Source organism: Bos mutus, chromosome 18 (assembly GCF_027580195.1).
Source record: "Bos mutus isolate GX-2022 chromosome 18, NWIPB_WYAK_1.1, whole genome shotgun sequence".
NCBI lineage: Eukaryota > Metazoa > Chordata > Mammalia > Artiodactyla > Bovidae > Bos > Bos mutus.
Genome location: NC_091634.1, coordinates 22689649 through 22711248, shown reverse-complemented (window position 1 = coordinate 22711248; position 21600 = coordinate 22689649). Strand labels below are relative to the sequence as shown.

The 21600-nt window shown below is 39.4% G+C and overlaps 1 protein-coding gene across 1 annotated transcript in view; it reads left to right on the top strand.

Moving 5' to 3' along the window:
• HYDIN (HYDIN axonemal central pair apparatus protein) overlaps nucleotides 1–21600 on the top strand; it is a 339548-nt gene that overhangs the window by 75532 nt on the left and 242416 nt on the right. The window contains 2 exon segments of the mRNA XM_070388036.1: nucleotides 2853–3054; nucleotides 10724–10907. Coding sequence (XP_070244137.1) covers nucleotides 2853–3054; nucleotides 10724–10907 — 386 coding nt within the window.

Genomic DNA, 21600 nt, shown 5'->3' with positions numbered 1-21600 from the left:
ATACGATAAATTTCTAAAAGTGGGCCATAGGATAGTTTTGTAGTTTGGTTCTAGTATTTGATTCTTTGTGAGTCTGCTTCTATTTTTGTTGTGTATGCTGTTTTTAACTTACAAAGCATTGTTTCTTTGCATGTCTGGTTATGTTTGGCTTTTTAAAAAAAAATGTTGAACAATTTGAAACATTGGATCAGGTACCTTACTCTAAAGAGAAATGAGTTCTTTTGTCCAGGTTTCTAAGGACAAAACCAGTTTGTAACAACCAAAATCAAGGTTTAAAGTCCTCTAAAAGACATAGGCAGTTCCACCATAATAGTTTTTTGTGTGTTAACCTCTCCCTTCGATAGGCTTAGGACTTGGATTTCTATGTCTCTTGCCCCCTTCAGAATGATATCTTCTTTGATGAATGATGAAAGAATGATGAAATCAATTAGTATGAAATCAATTAATACATGAAAAGACATTCAACATCATCTATAATTAGTTAGTTATTCAGTTGCTCAGTCATGTCTGACTCTTTGTGACCCCATGAACCACAGCACACCAGGCATCCCTGTTCATTACCAACTCCTGGAGTCCACCCAAACCCATGTCCATTGAGTCGGTGATGCTATCCAACCATCTCATCCTCTGTCGTCCCCTTCTCCTCCTGCCCTCAATCTTTCCCAGCATCAGGGTCTTTTCAAATGAGTCAGTTCTTCGCATCAGGTGGCCAAAGTATTGGAGTTTCAGCTTCAACATCAGTCCCCCCCAGGGCTGATCTCCTTTAGGATGGACTGGTTGGGTCTCCTTGCAGTCCAAGGGACTCTCAAGAGTCTTCTCCAACACCACAGTTCAAAAGCATCAATTTTTCTGCACTCAGCTTTCTTCACAGTCCAACTCTCACATCCATACATGACCATGGGAAAAACCATAGCCTTGACTATACAGACCTTTGTTGGCAAAGTAGTATCTCTGCTTTTTAATATGCTGTCTAGGTTGTTCATAACTTTCCTTCCAAGGAGTAAGTGTCTTTTAATTTCATGGCTGCAGTCACCATCTGCAGTGATTTTGGAGCCCCCCAAAGTAAAGTCAGCCACTGTTTCCACTGTTTCCCCATCTATTTGCCATGAAGTGATGGGACCAGATGCCATGATCTTAGTTTTCTGAATGTTGAGTTTTAAGTCAACTTTTTCACTCTCTGACTTTCATCAAAGGCTCTTTAGTTCTTTGCTTTCTGCCATAAGAGTGATGTCACCTGTATATCTGAGGTTATTAATACTTCTCTCGGCAATCTTGATTCCAGCTTATGCTTCATCCAGCCCAGCGTTTCTCATGATGTACTCTGCATATAAGTTAAATAAGTAGGGTGACTGTATACAGCCTTGACGTACTCCTTTTCCTATTTGGAACCAGTCTGTTGTTCCATGTCCAGTTCTAACCGTTGCTTCCTGACCTACAAAGAGGCAGGTCAGGTGGTCTGGTAGTCTCATCTCTTTCAGAATTTTCCACAGTTTATTGTGATCCATAATTAAGAGTATGCAAATTAAAGCAACAAGTTTCCAGTCATCAGTTAAATTTAACTCATCAAAAAGCTTAAAAGTTGACAAGAATGCATATCTTTTTTGGAAAGGAAGTACATGAAAATATTAGCAGTTCTTTCCTCTAAAAAGCAGGCCTAGGGTTGAGTGAAGGAGGAGAAGATGTGTTCTTTTCATGGTATGTGCTGTTTAGTACTTAAATTTTTAACCTCATGTATATATTTTTTAAATAAAAATGTAAAATTTTAGAGGCAAATGCCTAGATACTTAACTTTTTCTTTAAACTTTGGGAAACGTTTTGATGTGGTCAAAGATATAGGGCCTAAAAAACGTTTGCACTATATAAAGGGCTATCAGTTTACTAAATACCTGTTCAGTTCATATAGTTGTGAATTTAGCAGAAATATTTGCTAAAAAAAAGTCCAAGTGATTAGACCTTCTGAGTTCTAATTAAAATGGTAGCAGCACAGATCAACAGACATTCATGATATTTAAGGATTTCCTTTTTCTACCTTGGTGTCAGAGTAAGGTACTTGCTGTGACATTGCAGAGATCACATAAAATAAAAGTCTGTAACTTGTGTCTTCTTGGAAGCCCAAGGACTTTCATATTCCTAGACTCAAGGCAGTTGATGCATCCTGAATGAAATCAAACTTAAATTACTATGCTGAATAAAGGTGTTCTTAACATTAAAACATTTAAAGTTTTAACCAATACTTTTGTCTTTCTATTTTTTCTTTTTTGTGTAATCACTGTCCAGGCATAAGTATGTATGTATGTGCATGTGTGTTTCATTTCATTTTTGTTTTGTTATAATTACTGTTGTTGGAAATATGGTTCCTTTTAAATAGTCAGTTTTCTGTTAATGAAGTTATTAATGCTGCCTTTCTGATCCCCTTTGTTTGGACTTAGATCCTCTCATGCTGAGCAGCTCTTCCCAGATGTACTTGGTGCAGTTAATTTAAGAAATCCAGTTTATGCTTGGAATAAAGATGAGGCTAATAATTATAATTCTAGAACTCAGGTGCCCTCATGGTCAGGTTGTTGGATTTTAAACTATTACAAAGAAGTAAAATTGGTAGCACTTACCACAATTCATATTTTATGTATTCTTTTTACAGTAATCAAGAAAGATAGTTTATTTCTCTGTAATTGTACCAAACATAACAATTCAGATTTCTGATCATGTCTTATCTCTGACTGACAGGGAAGAGGGGAGAATGAAGTGTGTAATGCTTGTGCAGTATTCCCTGACTTCACCATGGGGGAAAATAGCTTAGTAGCATAGCTCTAGAATAAATCTAAAAGCGCATTTATACTTTGTTAATATTCTAGGTGAAAAAGTGTTTATATCTCTCTATGGAGCTGCCGTAGACATGAACATAAGGTTGGACAAGAATTCCTTGATCCTTGAGAAAACTTACATATCTCTGGCCAATCAGCGAACTGTAACTATTCACAACCACAGTAGCATCATTGCCCATTTCCAGTGGAAGATATTTGCTACCCAGGAAGAGGAAGACCAAGAAAAGTACAGGTTTGTAAGAAAAATCACTATCCATATAATTTGAAGGAACATGAAACTTAGTTATGAAAATTCTGTGGCTTTTGTGGTAAGTTTCTAACCAACTCAAGCAACGTCAGATGTATTATCATTTGGGTCCAGTATACAATGCCCCTTGTTTCATTTAAAGAACCCAGACTGAACTATGTGAAACGCATTGTCTGTCCTCAGTTAATCTTATCCTGCTTATGTTAATAATTTGTCAGTAGCTGCTTTCCTGAATTTTAAAGACCAAATACATCATTCTTCACTATTCTCTCAAAACAAATCTACATGTCTTTATTTCTTTTTATACCCTAACCAGATCAATCAGTTTTTATAGGGTTTCTAAAAGTAATCTCTTTTGGATTGGGATCATTGTGGACTACTTTTTTCCCAGTGAAAAGAAACTTTCAGAAAAGACAAAAAATGGGGGAAATGAAGGCTTAGATATAATGGCTTTAATAATTTCAGTTTTAGTAGCATTGCTCAATCCTCACTAACTGTATAACTTATAGAGGTTTCTTGTATTTTAATCTGCTGCTTTTTAAAATGATACTTCAGGCAGTGGAGAAAATTAATAAAATGGAAAGCCAAACTTTTAATTAATCTCATCACTGTTAAATTTTTAGTATTTCTCTTTTTTACTGAATCTATCATTGACTCTTTTAAACTCCATTTGCAATTTTAGCTTCCCCCATCCTCCCTGAATTACCACTTTTGCTGCTTTCATTGGAATTTATTTTAATCTTTTTTATTTGCCTCTCCATTTTCATTAAAGATTAGGCCCAAGAAGCTTCAAAGCTCTGTTCAACACCAAGTTAGTATGTGATAAAAATAAAAAGTCTTAGGTCTGTGGAGACCAGGCAGAAATCCCCCAGCGAGCTGTCCCTAATTGAATCAGAAGGATCGGTGACAGTGATAGGACACCGCGGACCAGAGGCTTTGTCATCCAGACAATGAGCTTTAATCACCGCATTGCCACTGTGCCACCTTTAAAAGTGAGAAAAGAAAAGCCTTTCCTGCCTAAAAACTTCATGTTGCCTCACAGCATAGAAACACCAGTAGTTTAAAAAGGCAAGAGGAGACCTCTTGTCCATTGCTTCATCAGTCCTGATTCTTCAGCTGACATGTATGTACCAACAATCAGAATGGTCCAGGTATGTTCAAAGATAAAAAACAGAGCAGGTACAAAGGCAGAAACAGCAGTAAAGTAGTGTTTCAGTACCCTCCTTGTGCTGTGGGCATAATCTTTTGGGGAGAAAAGAGTATGCACTATCAGAGAAGAAGTGTTAGTTGGTGGCTCAGTCATGTCCAACTCTTGGCGACCCCATGGACTGTAGCCCACCAGGTTTCTCTGCCCATGGGATTCTCTAGGCAAGAATACTGGAGTGGGTTGCCATTCCCTTCTCCAGGGGATCTTCCCAACTCAGGGATCAAACCCGGGTCTCCTGCATTGCAGGCAGATTTTTTGCAGACTGTCTGGGCCACCAGGGAAAATCATCATAGGGAAAGCCAGCTTTAATTTCAACTATGTCTTTGTGTTTGACCAAATGTATAGGACGTGACTGATGCCATGCCTATGTCCAAAAGATATGTAAGGAAGTTATTCAATAGTGAAACTCAGGAAAAATTCAAACCAGTTGCTGCCAGAAATTCGAAGAGATTATAATTTTAACCACACGTGAATGGACATTTCTACCCTCCCCCACACTTCTTGTCCCCGCAAACACTCATGGCCCTATCTGTAATATTATCTTTGAGGCTTATTCTTCCTTTTCTTTTGCATTGTCTCCCTTGCTCTTTCTGTTAGATCCTCCTGGCTGTTTTTGTTCATTTGTTTGTTTGTTTTGTTTATTTGTTTGCTTTTTTTGTAGCAAGGAAACAATATAATAGAGCATTTTAACGATCACAATTGGAAGCCCAAATTTATCATCGTGGATCATACCCCTCCCTTAAACGATGAACTTGAAAAGTGGCTTCAGATGGCTAAATAAGAATGTTTTGCTGTGTGTGGGTGACACACAGCAACATAACTCATATTGCTACAAACTGGATTGGTTGGTCTTAGTGAAGAATGGATTGAATTTTCTGCCCCATCCCCTCTTCCTACCCTTCTCTTAGGGTAAGAGGCCTTATCTCTTATTTGACCAGGTATCTCTTCTCTCCCATGCCTCTCTTGTTCCTTGATACATTCCCAAGCATGCCACCAAGTTTCATATTATTAGCCATGGACTCTTGTCCTAGACTAATGGGCAACAAAACGCCCATCATCTCAAAAAGCAAAGAAAGAGGCTATTCTTTACTGAACGTCTAGTTCATATCTTTGGATATGTGCCCCTTTCATGGATGGCTGTACTCTTGCTGTGAGTGTAGATCCTCTCCTCCTCTGTGTAACAAACCCTTAGCTTGTCTCTTAGGCTCACATCAGCAGCAGATCAAGCAGAATGTTCTTGGATAGCTTGCTTATGGGCCAAGGTTTGCTTGTCCCTAAGAAACAGGAAAGGTCCATCTAGTCAAGGCTATGGTTTTTCCTATGGTCATGTATGGATGTGAGAGTTGGACTGTGAAGAAGGCTGAGTGCCAAAGAATTGATGCTTTTGACTGTGGTGTCAGAGAAGACTCTTCAGAGTCCCTTGGACTTCAAGGAAATCCAGTCCATTCTGAAGGAGATCAGCCCTGGGATTTCTTTGGAAGGAATGATACTAAAGCGGAAACTCCAGTACTTTGGCCACCTCATGCAAAGAGTTGACTCATTGGAAAAGACTCTGATGCTGGGAGGGATTGGGGGCAGGAGAAGAAGGGGATGACAGAGGATGAGATGGCTGGATGGCATCACTGACTCGATGGATGTGAGTCTGAGTGAACTCCAGGAGTTGGTGATGGACAGGGAGGCCTGGCGTGCTGCGATTCATGGGGTCGCAAAGAGTCGGACACGACTGAACAACTGAACTGAACTGAAGAAACAGGAGTGAAATCTTTAGCTTCTGGCATAAATTCTCTCTTGAGCTCCCCGGGAAGACCAGTGCAAGAATCCCTGGAATAATCTTTTTATGTTTCTCTGCTACTGCTAGTGGTGAGCGAGCTCTTTTTTCTCCTCTTCCTTCAGTAACCTCTGTAGTTAAGGTGTAGAGAGAAAGCTTGACTTCTGTCCTGAACTTGCAACACAGGTGGTCTAAATGGGCCTTAGGCATACTTTAGGAGACTCACATTTCCCTTTGCAGCATCCCAGTGACTTAAGATTTTAAAACTTCAGTGTAGATTTTAGGTGAATTCAAGAGTCTTCTCACTGCTTTCCAGTTATAACATGGCTTAAAACTCATCCCAAGGCATTCATCTAAGGGGCTGAAACTTGCTGCATGATCACTTCGAGAATTCTAATCCCTTTAGTATTATGGACGTCTTCAAGGTCCTATTCCAGCCATCATAGTTTCTTGTTCTCCAGCATCTTGATGCTGTGCCTGAGCAAAGGCACATCTGAGCCCTCTACCTTTCTGGCAATTTATCACTTTCATTCTACAAAGGAAGTCTTCCTCTCTGCCTTCCAAAATATGTTGGTATGAACCTTAGGACACACATTCAGATTTGGGGACCTCAAGCTAATCTCAGGCTCCAGACTCTGACAATGGTGATATCATTTCCCCTAGGAAGAAGTTCTGAACTTTTTTTTTTTTCCCATTTTTTTGAACATTAGGAATCAGATATAAGAACCTTTGAAAATGATATTTTGGTTCTCTCTCTTTTCTGACATTTTTCTAGGAGTTACATAAAATTAATCCCTTCAAAAATTGAGACTGAATTCATTCCTCCTTACTTCCTCTATCTTGGCCTTAGGGATTATAAAATATCCTACAAGATACTTCCATCCTCATTCTCATCACAGTTTATTATTTCCAGAGACACAGCATGGGCTTTTGAGGATTTCTGCTCCCCATTTCTCCGTCAAGGTCATGGCCATTCTCTCAATAACAGCTGCTCTGGTTCTGGATTCACTGTGTACAAGAACACAGAATCCTCAGTGGAGCCCCCCGCCCCGAAAGTGATTAGCATGGATGTGTTCCAAAGCATTACAGTGTTGGAGATGACACATTTCTCTAAATAAATCAGTTGTATTTTGGCTTTCAGCCTACCACCCAGGTAGTGATAAATTTAATCTCAGTTGTGTTGGGGAGCTCTTCCAGGTGGCGCCAGTGATAAAGAACCCGCCTGCCAATGCAGATTAGACATAAGAGACTCCGGTTCGATCCTGAGTCAGGAGGATCCCCGGGAGAAGGAAATGACAACCCACTCCAGTATTCTTGCCTGGAGAATCCCATGGACAGAGGAGCCTGGAGGGCTACAGTCCATGGGGTCACACAGTCAGACACGACTGAAACGACCTAGCACAACACTCCCTTTCCTAGTCATATAAGAACCTAAAGACTTGAGTGGTACTTTAACAGGAAGAGGACCTCTAGTACTTCATTTATGACAGGCATCACAGAGTTATTAATACTCTCTGTCCAGTATGACACAGTCCATTTGAAGTTGGATGGCTCCATCCTTTCCATACCAGGTGTGGAGGGGAATGTTTCTGCCAGCCATGATGGCTGAGGTTCTTAGTTTTTAATCTCGGCATTCAATTACCACCTCTTGGGATGCTGCAAAGCGTCAGGTGCAGGTCTCTAGGAACCCAAGATGAGAGGGCAGCACTGGTTCAACACTACTGTACTCGAGACACACTGTACTCCCCACTGAGTATAGTCCGCTGACTGAACCGTAGTTGATGCCTGAAGGTGATGGATGTTGGGCTACCAGACCATTTGCAAAATGGGTTAAATCCATGATTTTACTGAAAGAGAAGGCTAGTGTATTGTTACATTCTGTGATGAGAGGCATCTTCATCTGAAAAACAGAACACCTCTGAGTGCAGGAGCCAATGAGTATCAGCCAGACAAGATGGCATAACAATAGCCTGAGGTATATAGAAGTCCGTGTTGGAGTCAACCCAGCTCACAGTGGTGTGACACATTCCCTTCTTACATTCAGCCATGGCTGTAATTCTGTATAGATGGCAGAGAGGATGACAGCTGGTGTCCTCACCACCACCCCCCACCCCGCCACTTCTCATTATACAGTGGTCACTGACTCAAGAGTCCCAGCAGTGTGGGAGAAAAGCAGCATTTTTGTGTTGTCCTCCTTTGTTTCCTGGTGTAAGGGTTGAGTTCATCATCCTCCTCAATTCATAAAGCATTATCGTCTTTGGTCCACACAAGGCGTTTTATCCCCACACCTCACTCCCATTAACCCTCATATATAAATGTAATATATATGAGTCCCATTATTTGTTAACCAATACTTCAATCTGGTACATCAAATTTACCCACATTTTTTGTGTTATTACAAGCACTTTGGTGAACCTCTTTGTTGCTCTTTATTTACATTCATGATTGTTTCTTTAGGATTTGTTCCTAAGGAATCAGATCAGATCAGATCAGATCAGTTGCTCAGTCGTGTCCGACTCTTTGCGACCCCATGAATCGCAGCATGCCAGGCCTCCCTGTCCATCACCAACTCCCGGAGTTCACTCAGACTCACGTCCATCGAGTCAGTGATGCCATCCAGCCATCTCATCCTCTGTCGTCCCCTTCTCCTCCTGCCCCTAATCCCTCCCAGCATCAGAGTCTTTTCCAATGAGTCAACTCTTTGCATGAGGTGGCCAAAGTACTGGAGTTTCAGCTTCAGCATCATTCCTTCCAAAGAAATCCCAGGGCTGATCTCCTTCAGAATGGACCGATTGGAACTCCTTGCAGTCCAAGGGACTCTCAAGAGTCTTCTCCAACACCACACTTCAAAAGCATCAATTCTTTGGCGCTCAGCCTTCTTCACAGTCCAACTCTCACATCCATACATGACCACAGGAAAAACCATAGCCTTGACTAGATGAACCTTTGTTGGCAAAGTAATATCTCTGCTTTTTAATATGCTGTCTAGGTTGGTCATAACTTTCCTTCCAAGGACTAAACGTCTTTTAATTTCATGGCTGCAGTCACCATGTGCAGTGATTTTGGAGCCCAGAAAAATAAAGTCTGACACTGTTTCCACTGTTTCCCCATCTATTTCCCATGAAGTGGTGGGACCGGATGCCATGAACTTCGTTTTCTGAATGTTGAGCTTTAAGCCAACTTTTTCACTCTCCACTTTCACTTTCATCAAGAGGCTTTTGAGTTCCTCTTCACTTTCTGCCATAGGGTGGTGTCATCTGCATATCTGAGGTTATTGATATTTCTCCCGGCAATCTTGATTCCAGCTTGTGTTTCTTCCAGTCCAGTGTTCCTCATGATGTACTCTGCATATAAGTTAAATAAACAGGGTGACAATATACAGCCTTGACGAACTCATAGATATGTATTAATAAATTCCACCTGGAGGAATACATGATTTCCTCTCTTCCTGTGGACTGAGCTGCCTTTAATTTGCCTTGACCTGCCCAGCAGTATAGCACAATGGCTGCTTTGGTTACCTTGTGTCCCATCAAGCAAGAAAAAGGGAGCACACGATGCTTTCTTCACTGGGACCAGAACACACTGAACCCACTTCTTCGACTTCTTTATGCTGTGTGACCAAAGGACCCTGAACACTGAAGTTATTTTAGAAAGAGTTATTTGACATTGCTGAGCATATGGTTTGCATGAAGTCAGTTACAAAATAATTGGGGCTGGGGCTGGATTTAAGTGACCCTAGCTTCTCACTCAGTATTCACATTACTAAATAATGTCTCTCACCACTGGTAATACCAGAAAAATGCTGGGAAAATGGTCATGTATCCTGGCAGGGCTTGAAATTCAGCCTTCAGATGAAGTCACAGACACAAGGAGTTATGTGAGCATACCTTCAGTAATGAATAGACGGTCGTGAAGGCTGCTTTTCTGACTTATCACAAGGGATGTGAAGATCTAGAGAGAGAAAGAGAAAAGATGTGTCTCCACTTAAAGTCTGAGTATTTTATAACTTGATAGCTCGGCAACTGCCTGGGGTTCATATAGGGAGAAAACTGGCATTTCTTGAGCAACTGCTTTGTTCCAAGAATTACCCCATGTCCCTGATCATATTTAATTCTCAACATATTTTTATGATGGAGGATCTCCTATTCTTTCCATTTTGTTGATGATGGCACTGAGGCTTAGAGGATTTAAGTAACTCCTGAAGTCACAGAGTGAGTAAATAGAGAGTGGAATTAGTATCAAAACCTAGTCTTTGCTGGCTCCAGATTCTGTAGGTAATAATGGCTAGGAAAGATTTCAAGCTAAGCAAGTTTAGAAGAAACAAAAAATTTCCCTTGAAGTATGAGAGGCAGGGTAGATGTTAAATATTGAAAAAGCATCCTGGAAAACACAATTACCTAGAGGAAAATATTTGTGCAAATATCTGTAAGGGCTCAGGAGTAAGCATATGAGCATTGAGTAGGATAGGAAGCCTGGGGTACTTCTTGAAGGAAACAAACTGAAGTTCTTGAGAGGATAAGGTATAAGGTCTCTCAACTGGTATATTACAGTCTCAGGCAAGGAAGGACACCCCAAGGTCATGGGTGAGACTATTCACAAGAGGATGGGCTGGAGGGGAGCCCTTTACTTCATGGAAGTACCTCATAAATCTCATGTTTCTTCTTCTTTTTTTTTTTTAGGGTCTGTGATGATCTTAGCAAAAAGGAAAAGAGTGAGACTGATGAGTTTCTTGAGGAGTGCATTATTGATTCTTCTCTCCGACAACGTCTTTCCATTCTCTCCCGAACTTTTGAGAATCAGAGAAAGCTGGTTCAGGCAGACAGCATGCTCTTCTTGAATACCATTTTCACTATTGAGCCTCTGGTAAGCAAATAAATACAATAAACCTTGCAATAAATGTAGTGGGGAAGAGGGCTTAATGTGATGTGAGTACTCACTCTGAGATTGATAACGGTGTGATCCAAGAGCGTAAAGATTCCATCTGAGGGACCTCATTGTCATTATGTGCCAGTGGTTAATGGTTAGAACACTCAGAGGTGACATTTATAGAGGTCACACTCTATGCCCCAGTTGCTGATAAGCACTTCATACATGATACCTACTTTATCTCATTTATATATATATATATATATATATATATATTATTATCAGCTATAATTAGTCTCCCATTCTATAGATGAGGAAATTAAGAGTTAGAGAAATTGGATAACTTACTCAAGGTCAAGCAATTAGTGTTAGTAGTTAGAAATTTATCCCTGATTGGCCTCACTCTAGAGCAGGGTTTCTCAACGTCTTCACTATTGACATTTGGGGCTGGATAATTCTTTGTCCTGTATACTGCAGGATATTTTAATAGCAGCTCTGACTTTTACCCATTGGATGCTAGTTGCAAGAACCAAATCTCCATCCAGATGTCAGATGTCCTCTGGTGGGCAAAGTCATTTGAGTGGAAAACTGTTTTGTCCTTAATTCACTCAATAAATACTTATTGACTGCATGTTCTGTACCAGGCACTGCGTACTGGGCATTGATGAACAAAACAGACATTGTCCTTGACCTCACTGTCTAACTACTGAGACCTGAGCTAGAGTTAGAACAGACTCTGTCTGATTCCACAGACTAAATTCTCTTTTTTTTTTAAGGTATGCAATGTAGTGAATTGATATTTCTATAGATGGTACTCCATTTAAAGTTATTATAAATAATGACTATAATTCCCTGTGCTGTGCAATATATCCTTGTTCCTTATCTTTTTTATACACAGTAGTTTGTATCTCTTAATTCCATACCCCTATCTTGCGCCTCTCCACTCCCTCTTCCTACTGGTATCCACTAATTTGTTTTCTATACCTGTGAGTCTGTTTCTATGTTGCTGTATATATTTGTTTTATTTTTCAGGTTCCACATGTAAGTGATAACATAGTATTTGTCATCCCCATCTGACTTATTTCACTAATCATAATACTTTCTTGGTCTATCTACTTGTTGCAAATGGCAGAATTTCATTCCTTTTTATGGCTGAGGAAAACAGAATGGGAAACACTAGAGATCTCTTCAAGAAAATTACAGATACCAAGGGAACATTTCATGCAAAGATGGGCACAATAAAGGACAGAAATGGTGTGGACCTAAGAGAAGCAGAAGATATTAAGAAGAGGTGGCAGGAATACACAGAAGAACTGTACAAAAAAGATAATCACGATGGTGTGATCACTCACCTGGAGCCAGACATCCTGGAATGTGAAGTCAAGTGGGCCTTAGAAAGCGTCACTACGAACAAAGCTAGTGGAAGTGGTGGAATTCCAGTTGAGCTATTTCATATCCTGAAAGATGATGCTGTGAAAGTGCTGCACTCAACATGCCAGCAAATTTGGAAGACTCAGCAGTGGCCACGGGACTGGAAAAGGTCAGTTTTCATTCCAATTCCAGAGAAAGTGAAAGTGAAGTCGCTCAGTCGTGTCTGACTCTTTGCGACCTCATGGACTGTAGCCTATCAGTCTCCTCCGTCCATGGGATTTTCCAGGCAAGAGTGCTGGAGTGGATTGCCATTTCCTTCTCCAGGGGATCTTCCTGACCCAGGAAATCCGCATTTCCTGGGTCTCCCGCATTGCAGGCAGATGCTTTACTGTTTGAGCCAATGCCAAAGAATGTTCAACTGCTGCTGCTAAGTCACTTCAGTTGTGTCCGACTCTTAGCGACCCCATTAACTACAGCCTACCAGGCTCCTCCGTCCATGGGATTTTCCAGGCAAGAGTACTGGAGTGGGTGCCATCGCCTTCTCTGAAGAATGTTCAAACTACTGCACAATTGCATTCATCTCACACGCTAGCAAAGTAATGCTGAAAATTCTCCAAGCTAGGCTTCAACAGTATGTGAACCGTGAACTTCCAGATGTTCAAGCTGGATTTAGAAAAGGTAGAGGAACCAGAGATCAGATTGCCAACAACTGTTGGATCACAGAAAAAGCAAGAGAATTCCAGAAAAACATCTACTTCTGCTTCATTGGCTATGCTAAAGCCTTTGACTGCGTGGATCACAATAAACTGGAGAATTCTGAAAGAGATGGGAATACCAGACCACCTGACCTGTCTCCTGAGAAATCTGTATGTAGGTCAAGAAGCAACAGTTAGAACCAGATGTGGAGCAACAGTCTGGTTCCAAATTGGGAAAGGAGTGCATCAAGCCTGTGTATTGTCACCCTGCTTATTTAACTTATATGCAGAGTACATCATGCGAAATGCCAGACTGGATGAAACACAAGCTGGAATCAATATTACCACGAGAAATATCAATAACCTCAGATACGCAGGTGACACCACCCTTACAGCAGAAAACAAAGAGGAGCTAAAGAGCCTCTTGATGAAAGTGAGAGAGGAGAGTGAAAAAGCTGGCTTAAAACTCAACATTCAAAAAACTAAGATCATTGCATCCAGTCCCATCACTTCATGGCAAATAGATGGGGAAACAATGAAAACCATGACAGACTTTATTTTCTTGGGCTCCAAAATCACTGCAGATGGTGACTGCAGCCAGGAAATTAAAAGATACTTGCTCCTTGGAAGAAAAGCTATGACCAACCTACACAGCATATTAAAAAGCAGAGATATTACTTTGCCTACAAAGGTTTGTCTAGTCAAAGCTATGGTTTTTTCAGTAGTCGTGTATGGGTGTGAGAGCTGTACCATAAAGAAAACTAAGTGCTGAAAATTGATGTTTTTGAACTGTGGTGTTGGAGAAGACTCTTGAGAGTCCCTTGGACTGCAAGGAGAGCAAATCAGTCCATCCTAAAGGAAATCAGTCCTGAATGTTCATTGGAAGGATTGAAGCTGAAGCTCCAATACTTTGGCCACCTGATGCAAAGAACTGACTCATTGGAAAAGACCCTGATGCTGGGAAAGACTGAAGGCAGGAGGAGAAGGGGACGACAGGATGAGATGGTTGGATGGCATCACCGACTCGGTGGACGTGAGTTTGAGTAAACTCCGGTGTTGGTGATGGATAGGGAAGCCTGGCGTGCTGCAGTCTGTGGGGTCGCAAAGAGTCAGACACTACTGTGGGACTGAACTGAACTGTATTACACACCACACAACACCACATCTTCTTTATCTGTTTGTCTGTTGGTGGAATTAGATTGCCATAGATTAATTGACTGTAGGTGTGTGGGTTTTTATCTGGGCTCTCTATTCTGTTTCATTGATCTATATGTCTGCTTTCTATTCAGTTTTATTGATCTATGTGCTGGTACCACACTCTTTTGTTTAGCTTTTTAGTATGGTCTGAAGTCAGGGAGTGTGATACTTTGAGCTTTGTTCCTTTTTCTTGAGATCGTTTTGGTTATTTGGGGTCTTTTGTGGTCCCAAGTAAGTTTTAGGTTTACTTGTTCTAGTTCTTTGAGAAATGTCATGGGTATTTTAATAGGGATTATATTAAGTCTGTAGATTGTTTTGGATAATATGGCCTTTTTAACGATGTTAATTCTTCTAGTCCATGAATACAGGATACTTTTCTACTTATTTGTATCATTTTCTATTTCTTTTTTTTATTCTGTTTTTTTTTTAATTTTATTTTTAAACTTTACAATATTGTATTAGTTTTGCCAAATATCGAAATGAATCTGCCACAGGTATACCTGTGTTCCCCATCCTGAACCCTCTTCCCTCCTCCCTTCCCATACCCTCCCTCTGGGTCATCCCAGTGCACCAGCTCCAAGCATCCAGTATCATGCATCGAACCTGGACTGGTGACTCATTTCATACATGATATTATACATGTTTCAATGCCATTCTCCCAAATCTCCCCACCCTCTCCCTCTCCCACAGAGTCCATAAGACTGATCTATACACCAGTGTCTCTTTTGCTGTCTCATACACAGGGTTATTGTTACCATCTTTCTAAATTCCATATATATGCGTTAGTATACTGTATTGGTGTTTTTCTTTCTGGCTTACTTCACTCTGTATAATAGGTTCCTGTTTCATCCATCTCATTAGAATTGATTCAAATGTATTCTTTTTAATGGCTGAGTAATACTCCATTGTGTATATGTACCACAGCTTTCTTATCCGTTCATCTGCTGATGGGCATCTAGGTTGCTTCCATGTCCTGGCTATTATAAACAGTGCTGCGATGAACATTGGGGTACACGTGTCTCTTTCCCTTTTGGTTTCCTCAGTGTGTATGCCCAGCAGTGGGATTGCTGGATCATAAGGCAGTTCTATTTCCAGTTTTTTAAGGAATCTCCACACTGTTCTCCATAGTGGCTGTACTAGTTTGCATTCCCATCAACAGTGTACCACTTGTAAAAGAATGAAACTAGAACACTTTCTAACACCATACATAAAAATAAACTCAAAATGGATTAAAGATCTCAACGTAAGACCAGAAACCATTTTCTGTTTCTTTATCTGTGTCTTTAGTTTTCAGAGTATACGTCTTTCAATTCCTTCATTAAGTTTATTCCTAGGTATTTTCATCTTTTTAATGCAATTGTAAATGGAATTGTTTTCTTGATTTCTTTTTAAATTGTTCATTATTAGTGTATAGAAAAGCTACAGATTTCTATATATTAATCTTATATTCTATAATGTTACCAAATTCATTTATTAGTTCTAGTAGTTTTATGGAAGAGATTTTAGGATTCTTTTTATATAGTATCATGTCATTTGCAAATACTGACAGTTTCATTTCTTCCAATTTAGATTCCTTTTGTTTCTTTACTTATCTGATTTTTGAGGCTGGAACTTCTAATATTATGTTAAATAGAATTGTCAAGCGTGGGCATCCTTGTCTTATTCCTGATTTTAGAGAAACAGCTTTTAGCTTTTTACCACTGAGTATTATATTAGCTGTGTATTTATTGTAAATGGGCTTTATTATGTTGAGATATGTTCCCTCTATACCAACTTTGTTCAGAGTTTTTATCATGAATGACAATTGAATTTTGTTGAATGCTTTTTCTGAATCATTTGAGAAGTGATCGTGTGGGGTTTTAACTTTTGTTTTGTTAATGTGGCATGTCACAGTGATTTATTTGTTTATATTGAACCGTCCCTTCATCCCTGGAACAATCCCACTTGATCATGATGTATGATCCTTTTTATATATTGTTAAATTTGGCTTGCTAATATTTTGTTGTTGATTTTTGTATGTGTATCCTTCATAGATATTGGCCCGTAATGGTCTCCTGTTTTTTTTTTTTTTGGCAGTATCTTTCTCTGGCTTTGGTATCAGGGTAATGGGCTCATAAGATGAGGTTGGGAGTGTTCCCTCCTGTTTAATTTTTTGGGTTAGTTTGAGATTGATAAGTAGTTTGATAGACTCTTCTTTATATGTTTGATAGAATTCCCCATGAAGCCATGCAGTCTGGGACTTTTTTTCTCTTAAAAATTTTTTGATTACTAATTCAATTTTGATACTAGTAATCGATCTTTCAGATTATTCTTTTCCTGATTCAATCTTGGAAGATGGTATGTTTCTGGGAATTTACCCATTTCTTCTAGGTTGTCTAATATGTTAGCATATGACCATCATAGTATTCTCTTACAATTGTTTGTATTTCTGTGATATCAGTTGTAATTTCTCCTCTTTCATTCTTGTTTTATTTGCATTCTCCCTCTTTTTCTCTTAATGACCCTGGCTAAAGGCTTATCAGTTTTATTTATCTTGGTGTCACTGATTTTTTTTGTTGTTGTTCTCTATTTTATTTAGTTCCTCTCTTATATTTATTCTTTCCTTCCTTCTACTGATTGTAGGCTTTGTTTGGTCTTCTTTTTCTAATTCATTTAGATAATAAGTTATATTGTTTATTTGAAATTTTTCTTGTTTCTTGAGGTACAACTATACTGCTATGAATATCTGTCTTAGAACTGCTTTTGCTGTATCCCATGGATTTTGGAAAGCTGTGTTTTTATTGTCATTTATTTTGACGTATTTTGATGCTTTCTTTTTTGATTTCTGCCATGACCCATTGAATTTTAGTAGCATGTTGTTTAGTCTCCATGTGTTTGTGTTTTACCCATTTTTCTTCCTGTAATTGATTTCTGCTTTCATACTGTTGCAGTTGGACATGATGCTTGATATAATTTCCATCTCTTAAATTTGTTTAGACTTGTTTTGTGACTTGGCATGTGATCTGTTCTGGAGAATGTTGCATGTGTACTTGAAAAGAATGTATATTGTGCTGCTTTTGAATGGAACGTCCTGTAGATATTTATGAAGTACAGCTGGTCTGATATGTCATTTAAGGTCATAATTTCTTTATTGATTTTCTGTCTGGTGATTGGTCCATTGATGTAAGTGAGATGTTGAAGTCCACTACTATTATTACATTATTGTAAATTCCTCCCTTTATGTCTGTTCATATGTTTTTTACTTTTATGTGCCTATATCACAGATCAAACTGCTGACCGCTCTGCCCCACTGCCTCAAAATGAATAGCCAGCATCTTCTGTATGTGCTGGGCACTGTGTGTTATTTTAAACTTAGCAAGCATAGACTGATGTGAGGGTAAAGACAATAATAGGAGTTAAGAAAGCCCACAACTAGTTAGAGCTGCTGGATTGTTACCATTCAGACCTGTTGGGCACAAGGACACATTAGAATAAAAAGTCATTTGTGAGAAATGCCACTGACTTATATACAGCAGTTTTCCTTTTATCTGTACCTCGAAATTATGATTACAAGATATAACATAGAAAAGGTATTCCATGGCTAAGTAAGTTTGAGATACACTGGGTTCCATATTGTTTGAAAGGTTTATTTTGCTGTTAGATGGCTAAAAGTCTTTCATATGATAATGAGCATTATAAATCTCTAAGAGGAAGCCTTCCCCTTGGAGATACCCTTTGGAACTAATATTTAGTAGAATTGGCTATGTGAATCACTGGTAAAGATTGTCAGGACACTAATTCAGAGGCTGAGGTGATTATCATAGGCTACAAAGTTAGAGTAGGCTTTTTGAGAGCAGAGCCTTGAGTTGGATCTTGCAGAATGGAACTTTTGGAAAACAAAATTGGGGTTTCATTCAAGGAGTGGTTCGTTTAGAGCTCCATTAATGGTTCAGTTTTGCTTGAAGTAAAGGGTTCGTGTAGGAAAATAAGGTTGGAGATGTGGATTGAGGCTGAATCTTCTCTCATGTCAGAAGACAATCTAGGGTTCAACTGAGCCAAGGGATCTTCAGATATAATGAGTTAGACCAGAAAGAGGTTAAGTCAAGGTGAAAATATAGTCTTGGAAGGACAGGACATGTACCTGTAAAAGTAAGCCATACCCAAAGATGTGAGAAGCTCAAGAAGGCATTACAAATCCCAGGCAAGTAAGTTGCTGAGTGGGACAGAGGCAGGGAGGAGCAATCAGTCAGGGCAATCTTAGACATGGCTGGCAAGGCCCAGAGTGTGGGCAGTCCAAGATTTTTCCCAGCTGGTACAGAGAATCCAGGCTGATGACTGCTGTCCTTTTCTCATAGCCTTCTGGGGTTGGGTGACTCTGGGATGGCAAAGATTGGTAGTCAAAAGGAGGTGGGAGGCCCACAGCTAAGGCTTGTACATATTAAATTCAGAAGTAAAAAGACTAGGCTTAACCTCAGATTTTCTTTTCTTCATGCACAAAACCCAAAGCTTCTCATTGCAGATGTTAAATGTGTTAATATGTGGCATTTAATATTATTTTTGAATTCTAAAATAGGAACTGAATTGGGCACAAGGCATATTTTTACCATTAGGAAGAAAACCACTTTATAAGATAGTGATACACAGATATGATATCTTTTAAATAAATGAGACTAATTTTGTTTATGTTGTATGAAAAGAATCTCCAGGAAGGGGATAATATTTGCTTAGTATATAAGTGATGCTTATAGCATCTGTAATGATTTTATCTTTTCTGTAAAGTATTCAGGCTTTCTTCTCATGATAGTATTTATTAGCTGATTCTTGATAATTTTTGCAAATTGAAAAATGAAGTCATGAATTTTTCCTAATGTCTTCCTTAGTGTTTTTCTGGTAGAAAGAGCAGAACTCAGTATCTGTTATAGTGAATTATTTATTGATATTAAATTTCCTTTTTTCCTACTTAGAGACCCTGATAGTTTTATAGAAATACAGTTCTTGTGAGTGTAATGCAATCTTACCTTGTAAATTACTTTTGAAGTTATTTATGGGAAAATTTTGTACCAGTAGCTTCTTGACTCAGATGTGAACTATGAGTATTTTCCACCGTTGAGATTTTGGTTTTATGATACAGGTAAATGAATTCTATGAGGGAGCTGGTAAAAGATTTATAGTAGAGATTAGATCTGACCTGAATATTGGAGGAAGGGTAAGATTTAAGAAAGGAAGAAGAATGTTTCCAATTGGTAAAGTTATGAAAACAAAGAAAAGAGAAAGTGTTAGGTTCATAGCCTATTAAATAGCAATGAAACGATAAGTTTGTCTGGAGCCGGTGGTCATGGAGAATATAAGAACTGAGATTGAGAAGGAGAGTTGGCATGTCTGGGCTGCCCTGGCAACCTGTTATGCTATGGCTGACTGTCTCCTACATTGTGTTTCTGTAAACACTGGATCTGACAGGTGGTAGTGTATGTTCCCTGCAAAAAGGGAATTTTGCAGTCAAATAATTTTGGGAAATACTGATTCAAGAGACTGTGACTCTCAAAGGGCAAAGTGCAAACAGTATTTCCCCATGACCAGAGACCCCTTTTCCCACAAAATATATACTGGAGTCAGTGTTCTGTGGATCCTAGTTTGATAACTGATACTGAGGGTTTCTGAGACTCAGTTCAGTTTTGGATCAGGCACAGGGAGTGTTCAGTGTGTTTCAGAAAGATTATCTTAGCGTCCACTTGTGGATCAAATTGGAGGAGGATGCATAGGGGTGGGATGGGTAGTGCAGGTCAGGCAGGGGAAATTCACTAATGCAGGGAAGGTCAGGAAACTGAATATCTGCTGGCAAGTGGAAGGTGTGCTGTGTGAAGGTGATGCTGACCTGAAACAGCCTGATGACAGTCGGAAAGCAATGGAAATGGCAGATGTGAGAGATGCTCAAAAGAAAGACACCTAAGTGCTTTTTGGTAGACTGGCTATTGAGGGTGAGACATGGTGAAGAATCACATGTCTTCTCAGATCTGAACTAGAGTGACTGGGAGAATTATGACTTATTAGGAACTGGCAAGCCAGAAGTCCTGGGTTTCACTCCTAGCTTTGCCAATAGCAAATGTGACCTTCAGCAAGCCATTTCATCTCCTGTGGCATCAGCTGCCTCGAATACCAGATAAGGATATTTGGGTAGGGCGTGTTGATCCTTTTTGGCTAGTAGGTTATGATTCTCTAGTCTGACAGACTCTGAGCTCCTTAAAATCAAGAAGTGCCTTATCCTTATCTATACCCCATGCATAGCACAGTACCAATTAATGGGTGGATGAAGGAATAAATGAACAAATGGAAATCAATTAATGAAGATGAATTTGGTTCTGAACAGGTTGAATTTGAGATGACACTAGATTTCCAAATAATTTTGAAAATACAGTACTTAATTTGTGGGATGGGAATCAGATCTGGAGGCAAGATTTATGAGTATCCTTTGGAGGTCTTCACAGAAGGGATGAAGAGCAGATGGAAATTCTAAAATAAGAACAGAGCACAGGAAGAAATTTGCAGCAGGCCTAAGATAGCCCCCAGGTGCTCACCTTTAGAGGCCCTGCAAAGAGGGGAGAGGCTGTTACTTCACAGAGAAGGAAGGCCAAGAGGAGAATCAGCTGACTGAGAGCTCACCAGGTCATCCTGCATGTCTTTCTACCCTATTATGCCTTGTCCATCACAGTTTTCTACTGAAGGATCTTCTGAATCTTGCTCATGTATAAGATCAGTTGTGCCAAATGGCCACTATTTAATTTCTGACAGTTGAGCTATGCATCAGTGATTAGTTTTCTTTATTAGGATGTTATTCTTTTTAATTAGTTTCTTGATATGATCTGAGTTCACAATAGAAGCAGGGATGATTAAAACCAAGCAGTGCCACCTACTGATCTAACAGTCAGTCTCTAATTGATGGCCTGCTCAAAAAATAAAATTAAAGGTTGATGTAGGGGTTTAGAGACTATCTTGCTTTCTGTTAGGTCCTTCAGCCTCTTTGTCCACTAAGGAAGGATATTTTCTTCAAATGAGGTAAACTTAAAAAGTAAGTTTAAAAACCAAAAAGAAAAAAAAATGGTACTTTAGGGTCTGAAAATAAGTAATAAATGATATGCTTATTTTCTCAGACCTTTGTCTATATATCTGGTTCTTTAAATGCATCATCTCAAATAGAGGTTAGTTTAGCCCTTATTGTGTTCCTTGCATATTGAGTGTTTTATGGGAACATTGTTCCTCTTTTAGAGGCTCTTTGAATTTAAAGCAAGTAGATTCAAGATTAAGAGATCAATCACTGTCCATAAATTGTCAAAAGGTGGTGAGGGTTTGAATTTAAATCACATTTTGTTTATATGATCTTGTGAGAAGTAGTTTGACTCAGTGCTGTAAGAATGATCCAAAACTCTGGAACTACAGGTTCTTACTCTATTCTA